General features: G+C 43.9%; 1 protein-coding gene across 6 annotated transcripts in view; it reads right to left on the minus strand.

Moving 5' to 3' along the window:
- The window catches only part of ADAMTS12 (ADAM metallopeptidase with thrombospondin type 1 motif 12), a 290,913-nt gene that overhangs the window by 214,442 nt on the left and 60,085 nt on the right, over window positions 1–16,386 (minus strand). The window contains exon 2 of one of the 6 annotated variants that reach the window (XM_059173744.1): window positions 5,675–5,813. The exons of the other annotated variants lie outside the window; for them this stretch is intronic. Coding sequence (XP_059029727.1) covers window positions 5,675–5,752 — 78 coding nt within the window. The 5' untranslated portion in view covers window positions 5,753–5,813. The remainder of the gene's footprint in view (window positions 1–5,674; window positions 5,814–16,386) is intronic. 6 annotated transcript variants of the gene reach the window in all.

Raw genomic sequence — 16,386 nt, forward strand, 5'->3', positions numbered from 1 at the left:
CACGCAACAGATAAAATTCTTTTAAAATCTGAATTAGTAGTTAAAAATTTCCGACAAAGGAAAGCTTAGACTCAACGTTGTCACTGGTAAATTCTATCAAGTATTTAAGGAAGAAATAATACCAATCCCATGCAAACTCTTTCAGAAAGCAGAATAGAAGGTAAAACCTCCCAACCTTTTCTGAAGCCAGTATTACTAGGACATTAAAGTTCACAAACACAATCAAACACAATTTGCTTAGGTGATGGGGCCCTTCTTTACCAAACAGGAATTTCTATTAGCAATAGGTTAGCAAGAGAGGGTATTCCCAGTCCCCAGCCCTACACCCCAAACTCTCCGCAGGCGATGGACAGTTATGTTATGATAGCTTACGTAGCTGAATGTGATATATGCCAAATGCAATATGTAAACACTTGACTATAAAAACTGACCCCCTCCTTTCTAAATAAGTGCATTTATTACCTGTATGTGCAATTGACAGATGATCGCAATAATGAATGAGCAGTTAGAAACACATTATGCTTGAGATGTCTTAACCTATTCCTGAATGCCTTCTGTTTTCCAAAGGAGTGGCTGAGCCCTTGCCCAGAGCTCTCTATCCTGGAAGAGCTGGAGCAGGTGGGGCTGGGCACTGGCCACTGAATCATGCCAGGGCGCACTTTTCCACTGAAGTCCACTTTCAATTGCTTCTGTGCAATAAAACCAAGTGCTTATAAAGAATGGAAAATAATTGGAAGAATTGGAAAAGAATGGAGATGCCATATACAACAATTATCTCAAAATGGATCACAAGCCTAAATGCAAAGACTAAAACTATAGGAGGAGAAAATCACTATGACCTTAGATAAGGCAAAAAAAAAATTATATATATGATACCAAAAGCACACCACCTGAGAGAAAAAATTAGTAAACTGAACTTCAACAAAACTAAATTTTGGTTTTTCTCCTCAAAAGATCTTTTAGAAAAAGAAAGGACACAGAGAGGGAGAAAATATTTGCAGAACATGTATCTGAAAAAGACTTGTATTCAGTACATTCTTACAGCTCAGGAAGAAGACAGACCAATTAGAAATGGGCAAAATATTTAAATGAACACTGAAATATAAAGATATGACTTGGAGCCCCTGCTTGGTGTAGTCACTTTAGCATCTCACCTTTGGTTTCAGCTCAGGTCATGATCTTGAGATGAGCCCCAAGTCAGGCTCCACGCTCTGCACAGAGACCACTAAGGTTTCAATGCTCGCTCTCTCTCTCTCTCTCAAATAAATACATAAATCTTAAAAAAAAAAAAAAAAAAGATATGACTTGCCCCTAAGGTTACAAAAAGATGTTCGACACTATTCATTATTAGGGGAATGCACATTAAATTATATATCATTACATACCTATTTGAAGAATGGTTATGATCTAAAAGACTGGCAATGCCAAGTGTTGGCTAAGATTTGGAGAAATCACAGCTCTCATGTATTGCTGGTGGGAATATAAAATAGCGTAGTTATTTGGGAAACAAGATGTTTCAAAATGGTGTGGCAGTTTTTCAAAAGACTGCACATATACTCTTCATATAACCAAACAATTCCACTTCCAGGCGTCTACCCAAGAGACGTATGAGCATGCTGTCACACAGGACTTGGAGGCAGCATTCACAGAAGCCTCATTTAAAGTAGCCAAAAGCTGGGGCACGGGTGGCTCAGTGAGTTAAGCCTCTGCCTGCAGCTCAGGTCATGATCTCAGGGTCCTGGGATCGAGCCCCATATCGGGCTCTCTGCCTGGCAGGGAGCCTGCTTCCTCCTCTCTCTCTGCCTGCCTCTCTGCTTACTTGTGATCTCTCTCGCTGTGTCAAATAAATAAATAAAATCTTAAAAAATAAAAAAATAAAGTAGCCGAAAGCTAGACACAGTCCAAACGTGCCCCGGTTGGTGAATGGATAACCAAAGTCTATCAATACAACAGACACTGCTCGGCAATAAAAAGAATGAGCCACCCATATAGGCAACAACAGGGATGAACCCCAAAGGTGTTATGCTAAGTGAAAGACGCCAGACACAAAAGACTACATCCTGCGTGATTCCATTACATGAAATTTCTTTAAAATGCAAAGCTCGAGAGGCAGAGAATGATGTCTGCCTGGGGCTGGGCTGGGAATGGGAACTGCCTGCAAATAGGCATGAGTGAACTTTTTGGGAGTGACAGAAATATTTTAAAAATGTATTGTGGTGATGAGTCCACAATTGCTGTTCACTCAAAAATCCCTGCACTGTACAATTAACAGTGGGTGAAATGTGATAACATGCAGATGTTACCTTGACAAAGCTATTGAAAAACATTTCCTAAAAAAAAAAAAAAAAAAAAAAGGCCATTCTTCTGGGTTCATGGTTCTCCAGTGAGGATGGGTTATGGGGAAGGGGAGCAAGACAGGAGGAGGCATATTACCCCCAATGAAGTTTTTTTTTAAACACACGCATTTGTTCCTCTGTGCAGTGTAATACCAGACATCAAAGGATATCGTCATCCATTATGGGGAGACTTACACAGTTTGCAAACAATTCTGATGATTCCAGGCGATTCTGATACACATTAGCCGACACACATATACTCCTGAACATATACTCTTGAACAGACTAGGTCCCAGGAGTCCATGTTTTCAAAAAGCAAAACGGCTGATTCTTGTGATGAGACGAGTATAAGACGCACCGCCCATGGTCTCCAATGCCAGAACCCTTCCGCCCGGTGGCAGGGCTCAGTGGGATCAACAGACTCTGGGAAGACCCATTTCCTGACCCTCTTTCAATCATATCTATGCTGTCCACCTCCAGGGCTAGATCTGAGAATAGCAAGTGCCTGCCCAATCCTAATGAATTAAACCAACTACAATTCCTGATCCCTCCACCTTTGTGAGGACTTCGGTTCACTGAAAGTGACCCCTCTGAGCTCAGTACTAAAAAGGCCGACAATTTCATTATGATTATAACTAATCACACCCATTACACATGTTAGCCATGACATAATTCACTAAACTTATGCCTTGGTGTGGTTCTCTATAGATGAAACGTGCTTTAGGCCTTTCCAATTCGGTGATTGTAAGAATATACTTCCCCTTTTAAAAGTAATGTCTTTTTCTTTGAAACAGCTTGTCATTCCTTAGTCAGACGGAGTCTCCCATCCTTGGAAGAACATAGAAAACATTTAAAAATTACCATTTGCAGGGGCACCTGGATGGCTTAGTGGGTCAAGGTCTCTGCCTTCGGCTCAGGTCGTGATCCCAGGGCTCTAGGATCAAGCCATGTCGGGCTCTCTGCTCATCAGAGAGCCTGCTTCTCCTTTCTTTCTCTGCCTACCTCTCTGCCTACTTGTGATCTCTGCCTGTCAAAAAGAAAAAAAATCTTAAAAAAAAATTACCATTTGCAGTCACCTCTTACTGTTTTATTTTGCTGTCAAGTTTACAAAAAACACAAAACAAAACAAATAAACAGGTGGCTACAGAAAAAGGCTAAAAGATCTTACTTTTTAGAAAAAGTAAAGATTTATAGGGAGGGAACACGGGGTATTAATAAAATTAAGATGACCCTCTATGGAAGTGTCCCCGGCAGCTCTATGCATTTCAGCAAGGTTCCAATCTAGCCAATTGCCTGAAACTCCTACCATCGCTAGCATTTCTGAACAAAACATGTCGCATTCTCATAAAGGTTCGTTCATAGCGAGAACACATTTCTTAAGAGAGAAACTATGGGTACTTGAGTGACCCACATATTTGAGAGGGTACAGCAGTGACATCTGTCATCAGAACCAGCCCAAAGTCTTCAAGAATTGAATGTCATCAAATCCACAAGCTCCCCTGGGCTGTGACCCATCTTTCGGGAGGCCTGTCTCCTGGTTTCCAACCACACTGTCCATAATCTCGACCCTTCCACGTCCCTGTCCTTGGGGGATCCTCAGACACGACTGCTCCTAGGAATCATTACTACATCATTGTGTGGGATTACAGAAGAGTCTCCCCTATATAAAAGAAAGTGACTTTTCTCTAGGATATTTAAAGACACGGGAAAGCTGGGCAGGAAAAAGAGCTCTTTTCTCTTGACTCTTCTACAGGAATTAAATAGACACTGAATGCCTACCACGTGCAAGGGAGTGTTTCCGTAGCAAACAGCTGAAGATGAATATAACACAGGCCCTGCCACCAAGGACCTCCCAGCCTCGCTCAACGAGAGGGGAAAGGTGACGCTGAGTCACCCTGAATCGAGATGATCTCATAAGGATGCCAAGTAATTCCAGCACTGATGGGCACCCCTGTCCCTGCCTTGATCACCAGCTAATGGCCGTAGAGCACACCCAGAACTCTGCACTGCAGTCTTTCTGGAAAAGATGCCTGCTTACGAGTGGCCATAGTGATTCCTACAACTTAACAGAATTAGCGGACCTCGTAATAATGTGCATCCGGTTGAAACAAACAAGCCCCTCTGGGAAAGGTGTGGAGATCTCTCTCTCTCTCTCTCTCTCTCAATCTAGCCAATAAATAAGTACACATCCAAGGTAACAAATGTTATTAGATTTGACAATGACTCACTGAAATGGTATGAAAATGTACCTACAAGGGAGGAAGAGGGTGGGAAAGCGTGGAAGGAAGGGAGGGGGGAGGGGGGAAGGGGGGGAAGGAGGGAAGTGGGAAGGGGGGGACTATAAAATACAGCCAGCAGAGGTGCACACGAGACGCAAACGTCCTTCTCTACTTGACAGTTCATGGGGTTTCATTTCCCATGGCATCCAGATGATTTGGGGGGAGGAAAGAGTGGGGCACAATTCAGAGAAAAACCCGAAGCAGGTGTACCAGGCAGCTATTCTGAATTTCTCCATTTGTGAGAGGATCCTTACATTATAGCCTTGAAGGAAGGGAAGGGCCATTTAAGAGAAGCATGTGTCTCTCGCCATAAGCAAACCAAAACATGAAAGCCCCCGTTAACTGCAGAACGCTGCACAATTTCCAAAGCACCTCTGCACACATCCTCCTCCGTTCCCCAGGAACCCCGGGAGAGAGACAGGACAGGTGTCACCCCTGTCCTTCCTACAGATGCACTAACCCAGTTTTCTCCAAATCCTCTGTTTCCACAGTGCTCTGCAGGACATCCTTCACTCCTGAGAGCCTGGAAAGTCCTGTCTCTGAAAGAGTGAAATCCCAGCTCAATAAAAATGTGATTCAGGGCCCAGAAATCAATCTACCTCTATCTCTCTCTCTCTCTCTCTCTCTCTCTCACACACACACACACACACACACACACACACACACTCAGGATCACACGGATCCTGTAAACAGAAGCATGGTTTTGCTCTGTAAGTAAACAATCAGGGTCAATGGGAACGTGAGGAGTATAACAGGTTGTGGACATTGTGAGTTCCCTCCAGGACAGAAGGGCCACACATGCTGAACAAGGGGACAGCCTGACAGTGTCAGTGTCTTGGGCACAGGGCCTCAGATCCCCAGAGAACCAGATGCTGCCCCACTGTGGGCGTGGGGAAATGTGGACACAGACCTATCTGTTAACCCAGCAGCAGATGGCATGGCCCACACACTCTGTCCCCCAGGCTGAGACCAGGCCATACCCTGAGGGGAGTGAGGGACGGAACAGCCTCTGTCACTCAGCGTCCCTATCTGCCAACCAGCCCGCTCTCACCATCTCACCTTTATTCTACCAGAAAAAGCCACAAGAGGTTTCCGTGGCTGCCTCTCACGCAAGAAAGAAGAAACTAATAATGGCATCCACTGAGGAGGGAGACTGCTGGTGGCCAAGAGCAGCACATCAGCTGTGCTCCCAGTGAGTCTGAAAAGAAATGGTGAGCATGTTAGCGATCAGGCTCCTGACATCCTGTCACTGGCATTTCAGAACTTCAGTTTGCTTTTCCTTTATTTTGAAAATCACTTCATGTTTCTCAGCAAACGGAACAGTTGACAAAACCAAAAGACAACCAGTATAATGGGAGAGGATATTTGCAAATGACATATCAGTAAAGGGATAGTATCCAAAGTCTATGAAGAACTTACCAAACACCCAAAGAATAAATAATCCAATCAAAAAATGGGCAGAAGACATGAATAGACATTTCTGCAAAAAAGACATCCAGATGGCCAACAGACACATGAAAAAGTGCTCCACATCACTCATCGTCAGGGAAATACAAATCAAGATTACAATGAGATACCACCTCATACCAGTCAGAATGGCTAAAATTAATAAGTCAGGAAACAACAGATGCTTGTGACGATGCAGAGAAAGGGGAACCCTCCTACACTGTTGGCAGGAAGGCAAGCTGGTGCAACCACTGTGGAAAACAGCATGGAGGTTCCTTAAAAAGTTGAAAATAGATCTACCCTATGACCCAGCAATCACATTACTGGGTAATTTTCCCCAAAGATACAAATACAGTGATCTAAAGAGGCATCCACACCCCAATGTTTATAGCAGCAATGTCCACAGTAGCCAAACTATGGAAAGAACCTAGATGTCCATCAACAGATGAATGAATAAAGAAGATGTGGTATATATACACAATGGAATACTATGCAGTCATCAAAAACCTGAAATCTTGACATTTGTAAGGACATGGATGGAACTAGAGGGTATTACACTAAGTCAATAAGTCAATCAGAGAAAGACAATTATCATATGATCTTAAGGATATGTGGAATTTAAGAAGCAAGGCAGAAGATCACAGGAGAAGGGAGGGGAAAATGAAACAAAATGAAACCAGAGAGGGAGAAAATCCCTAATTGACTCTTAACCATAGGAAACAAACTGAGGGTTACTGGAGTGAAGGGGGGGGGATGGGGTAACTAAGTGATGGACACTGGGGAGGGTGTGTGTTGCAATGGGCACCAGGCCTTATATGACACTGATGAATCTCACACCTGTACCCTGAAACAAATGACACATCATATGCTAATTAATTGAGTTTAAAAATTAAATGGAAAAAAAATGAAATTACTTGGTGTTCCTAAGGAAGTGACTAACTCTGGGGCAAGTGCATTGTCCTGCAGCACTCCCGACCCAGCTCTCAGCACAAGAACACTAGGCTGCCTGTGCAGCCTCCTCCCTCTGACTGGCCACCTTAGCCAGCCTCGTGCCTCCTCTCCAGCTCCCAGTAGGTCCGTGCTGGTCGCTGCAGTAATTTCAAGCAAATCCCAGCACTACATCATTTCACACCAAAACTACACTATGAATCTTTTAAAACTATGGCCATTTTCAAGAGTAAATATTAGGCCTTTATCACACCTATGAAGGGTAAAAAAAATGATCCCTCGATTTTCGACAAAATTGCCATTTTCTCAAAGAAAGTCTCTTTACAGTTCATGTGTACAAATATGGCGTGGAGAAGTTCCACACTCAGCATCTGGGCGTTTTGCCTCTCGCTTCTGTTTTATTCTGGAACAAGCCCACCCACCTTCCCCCCTGCCATTGGCGGGTGCAGAAACCAGGTCTGTTGTCCTGGAAAATGTCCCACATTCCGAATCTGGTTGCTTCCCTGCAGCTTTCTTTATCCCTGCTCTCTGTAAACTGGTAAACTAGAAGCTTGATTTGATTCAGATGTGTGGCATGCCTGTGTGTGCATATGTATGTGCAAGTGTGTTTGTGTACAAACATATGTATACACATGGATCTGGATAAAATCAAGTTTCTAGCTCCATATACAGAATACGTATTGATATATATATATACATATCTATGGATAAGCGGTAGATATCAGCTACCTCTCTATATATACGCATACGTTCATATGAAAGAATTATTCCTAGAAACAGGAATACTTCATAGGTTGGGCTATGTTCTTTCTTTAAGGATTTTATTTATTTATCTGAGAGAGAGAGAGATTGTGCGCAAGTGGAGGTAGGTACAGAGGGAAATGCAGACTCCCTGCTGAGCAGGGAGCCCGATGTGGGACTCCATCCCAGGACCCTGGGATCATGACCTGAGCAGGAGGCAGAGGCTTCACCGACTAAGCCACCCAGGTGCCCCATAAGCTGTGCTGTGTTCTTCCTGCTGCGTCATACATGAAGGAGGCCTGACATCTGGCGCTGCTTCAAGTAGCAATACTAACATTTATTAGAGGCTTACCTGGTGATTTCGATCCCTCCACTGTAAAGTGTGGGGTCAGCCTCTCAGGATGAAAGCAAGCCATGCCCAGATCGGAAAGCATGTCAGGAGACGGAGGCCAGTGGCTCTGGCTTAAGCTCTGTCCCTGATGTCCTGCCCCACATGCTCATAGCATCTCATGCGCATGGCGGCACAGCGGACACAGGGCCTCTGGCTTCCTGCACAAATTAGCTTTCTACAAGCTACTGGGTTGAAATAACCCACAGGAGTGATCAGGAGTTTTAAAATCTTAAACTACACGAAGAAAGGGGTCTGGTCAGCATAGAGCGCCGAAAAGTTTGGGATCCAAAAGCTAATCCTGATGTCCACAACTCAGCTTATTATTATATATATGATACTTTCAAACTGGACCCTTTTCTAAATGAATCTCAAAGCCTGGTACTTTTAGCAAGATAATACCAGCCATAATAACTTATTGCATGACCCTGGGTTCTACTGTAGAGGGAGCAAATACAAGCTTGACCTCTAAGACTGGTGGAGAAAAAAAACACCTACAAAAACTGACCAAGACCAATTACGGGGTGCTACATTACTCAACATCGGTAATGTTCCAATGCAATGAGATCAGCACCGTAGGTCTCTCGGGGCAGGATGGGTAGGGATGAAACCCAGAAGGAGCCCTGAAGGAAGGACAGAATTTTAAAAGTGGGAAAGGAGAATAGGAAACAAAAGAATCAACTGGACTGAAGGCCCAGAGAAAGAAATGGCAGAGAAGAATAAATATTTGGGGTAGGATTGAAGGAGAAGGGACAGTCACAGGAGGGAAAGATTTGTGTGAGGAAAGGTTGCTATGTAATCAGCCTTAGTTGGCTTCGATCAACTCAATACTCATAGTCAGAGGGAAGAGTTGACCAGGTGACCCTTCAGTCAAGCACAGTGGTTCTCTAGCTCAATGTACAATGCACTTGCTTTCCCTCCGAGCACGCCTCTAACTTCAGGAGCCACGACCAATGGTCTGGCAGGCAGTGGAGGAACCCACACACCTGAGCATAGTCCTCAGAGTCGACAAGGGGTCGGTGGGAGAAATGTCAGACCCCAGGGCTGGAGGGAAGAACAAGGAGAGGGGGCACCTTCCAACTCTGCCAATGGCATCTTGAGCTGTCACCTGTAGGGAAGTCAGCTCCCCAAAAAGCCCCACTTGCAGCTTGAAATATTCTTAAAAGGACAGCCATCCTTTTCCTCCCAGCAACGCCATTATTTACATCTTTTTTAGTAATTACAAAGTTCTAAACGTTCGGAAAAGACAGTTGAAAGGTGTGGTACTTTCAAGCAGCTGTCACAAAAACAGACTTTCATGCAGAGCAAAGTCTGCGTTTTATCTGGGAACTCTGAGCGCACAGCTCAGGAAAGCTGGGAAGAATGTTCTCCATGTTTCTGGTCCTAAAGCAGGCACCATATGCCCAGACTCCTAAAGTTCCTCACTGCTACTTCTGGTGGAGAGGAGGGGAGCTAAGATGGTGGCAGGGGGTTCCCGGGGAATGCACAATGTCCTTCCGCCGGGTCAATAAGAGCCCTTCAGGGGCGCCTGGGTGGCTCAGTCGTTAAGTGTCTGCCTTTGGCTCAGGTCATGATCCCAGGGTCCTGGGATCGAGCCCTGCATCAGGCTCTCTGCTCAGAGAGAGAGAGAGCTTTTTCCTCTCTCTTTCTGCTTCCTCCTCTCTCTCTCTGCCTGCCCCTCTGCCTACTTGTGACCTCTGTCTGTCAAATAAATCTTAAAAAAAAAATGGCCCTTCAGCCCAAATGCGGAGGGCTCTAAAATTTACCACCCTTTCCCCCACTGATCGAGGTGAAGGCTGAAGAGAACGAAGGAACCCAGAACCTTAGGCCGACTGCCTCAGTAACAATGCAATGTTGGAGTTCGCGGAGGAACAACAACAACCAAGCCCAGGAAAAATACCTAGAAACTTCACTTGGAGAACCTCACTCTAGACTAGAGTCCCACTCATACCTCTGTTACGACACACAGAACCTTTTTGGGCACATGGAGAACCTCCAGGATTCACAGCTTATTCTCCATGACTGATGAGAAAGAAAAATTTACAAGTGCCCAAAGGCACAGTAACAATGACGTCGCCTACAGCATTATTGGTAACACCTAAGTGACCCATCAGTGAGGACATCAACGGGACAACAGACTACGGTGCATACAGGGCATATGCTTACATGCTAGCTGCACAGGACATTCCAGTAAAACAAGGCAGCCATGTCCGTTTCACTCACTTTTGCACCCAGCACACAGCCTGGCAGAGAGAAGACACTGGATTTATGAAAAAGTGAATGAAATGCACACACTACTGCACCAACTTTAGAAGAAAGACTTTAATAGACATGGAAAGATGTCAAGGTTATGTTGCTGCATGAAAAGCACCGAATTCTTGAGCGGTAGGGCTCCATTTTTATATTAACAGTGCATATACATTTCTTTATTTTTCATCTTAAAATTATGTGTATTCATGTAGATAAAGAGTATTTATATGCACCTCTATGACCTATAATGGTGTTGCTTGCTGCTATCCAGTACTCCTCTCTTTCCAGGCATATAGAAAGCTGAATTTCCTGGCCCTCTTGGTGCTCAGTGGGGTCACAGGTCTAGTTACGGCCAAGGAGCTGTGAGTATAAGTGACATAGGTCACTTGCAGGCCACAACATTACATACCAGCATGTGCCTCAGAGCAATCTTCCCTCTCCCAAGTTTTCTTGAAAGTATTTGTTGAGATCAAGCTTTTGGCAACTTGGAGCAGCTCCCCTAGTCAATATCATATAATATGGGATTGAGAAATAAACTTCTGTTGTGTTCCCCTGGGTTTGGGGTTGTTAGTTAGCCCAGCATAATCTAACCTATTTCTGACAACTACAAAACAGACACACACACGGACTATACATGCAGGTGTACAAATATGTGTATTTATGAATACATACATGCAAATATCAGCATGTGTAAGAAATCTGTAAAAAGAAACAATCAGATAAGGTGGGATGAAAGTGGAATTAAGCAGAGGGCTTTCAGTGTGTATTTTATGTAATTCTCTATTTTAAAAATTATTTTACACTAAACATAACTGCTTTTGTAATTAGTAATTCTGACTGCTACCTGCTCTTGACCTGTCCATGAGTAAGGCTAAATAAGCCAAAAGGAGACCTCAAGCTGTAGATCTCTTGCAGTTCCTGAGGCCTTCGCGCCTCCTGGCATCAGGTGGTGTACGATCCCTGGGAATCATTCAACAGAGTGGGTTAAAAGGGAAGGACACTTTCTCATTGAACCAATCTAGGTAAACGTGAGATATGAGAAGCCTGTCTTTCCTTTGGTTAGCTGTCTCTTCTGTACCATTCCTCTTCTCTGTTCTCTCTTTTCTTACCAGTCTATCATCCCTACTTCTAAGGTACCCAAGTATACTAGGCTTCTCCTCCAGCCCCCTCAAAGTCACCAACTGCACCTTGACCTATGCTACCAAATCTCAATCTTGGCTGTACTTGGGAGGCACCTGGGCGGGGGGGGCCTTAAAACCTCCCAGGGTCCAAGCTACATCTCAACCAGATGAACCTAAATTCCTGGTGGTGGGACAGAGAAGCACTGGTAGTTTCCATTGCTTCCCAAGGGCTTGTAACATGCAACCAAGGTTGCAAGGTGACCAAGGCTTAGAGAAGGGAGCTGACAGGGAACCACTACTCCAAACTGGTAATAGCATGAGCAATTTTGTGACCCCTCCAAGTAGGAAGTAAGCGTGTCTGAACAGAGATCAAGTCCTTAAGTCAAAAGACTGAAGCTCACTGGGAGAACACAAAACCAAACCCCCCGCCCCATCCCAGCCCCAAAGCCTCCAGAAATCAAAGCCTGTCTCTCTCATCTCTCCTTAAAAATAGAGAAGGGGAAAATGGGAAGAACTGCAAGAGCAACTGTTATTTCATAATACTTATCTGACCATAAAGGCATCCCAGTGAGCCGAACTGTGCCTGCTACAAACTGGAATCCTTTTTATTTTACATCGTTAAGCCGATCAGTTCCAACTTAGTGACTGCTAATATCATGAGCGCTACTTGCCATTTCAATTCTGTGACAAAACTGTGGCACAAAGGGCAAGTTCAAATATTATGCTGAGTGAAATAAGTCAAGCAGAGAGAGTCAAGTATCATATGGTTTCGCTTATTTGTGGAGCATAACAAATAGCATGGAGGACATGGGGAGATAGAGAGGAGGAGGGAGTTGGGGGAAATTGGAAGGGGAGGTGAACCATGAGAGACTATGGACTCTGAAAAACAATTTGAGGGGTTTGAAGTGGCGAGGGGGTGGGAGGTTTGGGTACCAGGTGGTGGGTATTATAGAGGGGACAGATTGCATGGAGCACTGGGTGTGGTGAAAAAATAATGAATACTATTATGCTGAAAATAAATAAATTTAATTAAAAAAAAAGCCAACCCACAGACTGAATCTCATTTATCTCACATCATCATTTCCCTTGAAAGGTCAAAACCAGAGAGTGGGCGGAATGGGCAAAGCAGGTTAAAAGGTACAAACTTCCAGTTATAAAACAAATAAATCATGGGGCTGTAACATCCAGCATGGTGACTACAGTTAGTAACAACATACTGCATATCTGAAAGTTGCTAAAAGAAACGATCTGGGGCGCCTGGGTGGCTCAGTGGGTTAAGCCGCTGCCTTCGGCTCAGGTCATGATCTCAGAGTCCTGGGATCGAGTCCCGCATCGGGCTCTCTGCTCAGCGGAGAGCCTGGCTTCCCTCTCTCTCTCTCTGCCTGCCTCTCCATCTACTTGTGATTTCTCTCTGTCAAATAAATAAATAAAATCTTTAAAAAAAAAAAAAAAAAAAGAAACGATCTGAAAAGTCCTCATCACAAGGAAAACAATTTTGTGACTACGCACGGTGACAGCTATTAAGTAGACTTATTGTGGTGATCAGTACACAATAACATACAACTCTCCGATCATTATGTTGTACACCTGAAGCTAATATAATGTTAGCTGTCGATCATGATGCAATAAAAATAAATGTGTAAACAAACAAATAAATAAATATCAAAATTATATGATTTCAAATCAGTACTTTTTGACTACTGATGGCCAGAAATTTCTTCAAGGCAGGTTCCTTCTTTCCAACTGTAACAGGATCAGATTGGGTCCAAAATGAAGGATAAAACATTCACAGAAGGCAGGGTTGAAAAAAGCTGAGAAGTCTTCTATAAAGGTACCTCTAATTTCAAGCAAGAGAAGGTAACATCCTGCCAACAAGAGTGTAAACAAGCAATCCTTTAGCTCATATGATATCAGCAACCTTAAATACTTGACTTTCCACAATCCCACTACTAGCTGTTAGACAGGGAAAACCTAGCCTGCACATCTATACTCTAATGATGGTCAGTGGTCTGTGATCTTCCTGGCCACACCTCTTGAGGAAGACTCCTGCCCTGTAAAACTCAAGGCAAAGACAGTCATGTTGTAATCTATTTAAATGCTAGCTCCTAGAAATTCACACACCTGTTAGGTGTAGCCCCTAATACCTCACACCTGTTAGAAAAGACTATTATTAAAAAGACAAGAGATAACAAGTTATGGAGGAAATGGAAACCTTGTGTACTTTTAGTAGGAATGTAAGTTGGTGCAGCCACTATGTGGTGCAGCCACAGCATGAAGGGTCCTCAAGACACAAAACACAGAAATACCATATGATCCAGCAATCCCACTTCTGGTTATAATCCAGAAAGTCATTATCTCAAAAACATAACTGCATCTCTATGTTCCTTGAAGAATTATTCACAATTGCTGAAGTACAAGATGATCTATGTGTCCAATGATAGACAAGTGTAACATAAAATGTAGACACATATACATAAATAAAATGTAGACACATATACATAAATATATATGTGTGTGTACATATACATATATGTACACACACACACATACCCACACATACAATGGAATATCAGTCAGCTTTTAAGAAAGAAGGAAATCTTGACATAGATGAACCTGAAAGGCATTATGCTACATGAAATAAGCCAGACCCCATCCTATCCCCCCCAAAATACTGCATGGTATCACTTATATGAGGAATCTAAAAATAAAGTTACATAGTAGAAAAGTGGTTGTCAGGGACTGGGAGGTAACCACTTTTCTACTGCTTAACTTTTCTATTGAACACAGAACCAAACCACTATCTCCCAGCAAAGCACAGCTGGGCTAAGCAGAGAACTGGATTCTAAGCACAGGCAGGTAGTATCTGTCACACAAAAGGAGCCCCCCCATGGGGTCACCATGGGGATGGTGTTCATCATCAAAGATGCCTCCGCTGGCACCAATGCTATGGTAACGGTGCCAAGCAAACCCCAGCTCTGATGGCCACCTGGGTCCCTGGTCTCCGCATCTTTTCCTATTACTCGTCATAAATGTTCTCGCTGAGTGCTCTGCTTCAAGTTCAGAGAAGATCTCAGGCAACCTTCCCTGGTGGCATGTGAATGTATCATCCAGGAGTAGCTTACAGAAAGCCATCTAGTCTTTCTTTTTTAAGATACCATATCTCTAAATCCTTCTCTGTTCTTCTCTGTCCAAACCAAAAACTATCCCCAAATACCCATTATTTTTGTCCAGAGCCTGTGGTAGATTAGCTTGTTCTACCTCCCCAGCTAAGGAATACAGTTGTCCGCTCCCTGACTTTGCCTGTCCACATGACAACTTTTAGTGAAAAGGATGTTAGTACAACTGAATGTGGGAACCAAGTTTGCCCAGTGGCACTCACCGTCCTCATCTCTGTCACAGCTCTGGGAAGAGCTTCCACCAACACCTGCCGGCCTCAGAAGGACTGTTCCTGGAGCAGACCTGAGCTCAAACCTGCATGGCGAGCCAAGGCCAGCCCACTCCAAGCTGGAGTAGTACCGGCTGTAGATGTACCGGCAAGACAAAATGACTGCTGAGACTTTGCTTTCCTCCTCAGACTAAGAGATCCTGGGAAAATGACAGCACCCTAGAAAAGGTTTCAAGAAAATGTAGCTCCTAAGTGAAAAGAAGAATGCAAAAGGCAGTCCAAAAGGCAGTATCAACCTAAGGCAGCTGAGTGGGGAGACAAAGCATCAGAACCGGTTGGAACTTGCAGATGACCCCATCAGACCTGCTCATCTCCCTAGCCTAGGAGTGGGGGTGGGAGAGGGCCAGACACTGAACTCCAGGGAGTCATACAAAGTATAGGCTAGGGAATACAGAAGTATTTGGAAGCCAATGGGAACTGGCATAGCCAAGATGGGGTCCCCATTCATTACATGTATTTTTATCCCCACAAACACACAAACAGTGTCTGACTAGTGCCATTGTAGTCAAACAGCAGCGTGATGAAGGCTGTAATTTCTTTTAAAGATTTTATTTATTTATTTATTTATTTGACAGAGAGAGACACACAGTGAGAGAGGGAGCACAAGCATGAGGAGTGAGAGGAGAAGCAGGCTTCCCACCAAGCAGGGAGTCCCATGTGGGGCTCGATCCCAGGACCCTGGGATCCTGAATTGAGCCAAAGTCAGATGCTTAATGACTGAGCCACCCAGGCGCCCCTGAAGGCTGTAATTTACTGTAAAATAGTACAGTCTAGTCAGTATGGTATTACACATGCACTAGTTAAAGTTTAAATTCTAAGACTGGCCAGACTAAAAGTATGCCTGATACACAGCCCAAGAGTAGTCATCCAACGTTCAAATAAAAAGAGGCATGCTCCTCAAGTGGTCCCTTAAATCCTACCATTTGTGTCAACATCAACAGTCTACACCTTGCTACTTAGTACAATTTATATAAAAATACACTAATGAAAGCCGTGTTTTGTTAATTACATAGTGAATATCAGAAATGTGTTCTCACTGGAGAAATTGAAGTTGTTCAAGGTATGTAAACTGATAAGACAGCTGAGAACACTCTCCGTTCCTATATGAACAAAGTGTAAGAATCCAGCAAGGCTAGAAACCTGTACAGGGCATTCCAGCCTGCACCCTCTGTCAGAGCCACATCTAACCACTGACTACAAAGCACAGGGGAGTAGCTACGCCTGCCTCAAATGAGCTGTTCCATAGGGGGGGCCAGAGCACCAAGAGGAGAGACAGGAGGGTTTCACCCAGCTTACAGAATGGATCTGCGCGATGTTCTGCACCTGCCTTCTTAACGAATGCTTGTCCCACAAACGTCTTTATGTGCGATGGAAGAAAGAGGTTAGGAGGTCTATGCCACGAAAGAAAAAAAAAAAGACTTTTCTAATTTGG

The sequence above is a fragment of the Mustela lutreola genome, chromosome 5 (assembly GCF_030435805.1).
Source record: "Mustela lutreola isolate mMusLut2 chromosome 5, mMusLut2.pri, whole genome shotgun sequence".
Lineage (NCBI taxonomy): Eukaryota > Metazoa > Chordata > Mammalia > Carnivora > Mustelidae > Mustela > Mustela lutreola.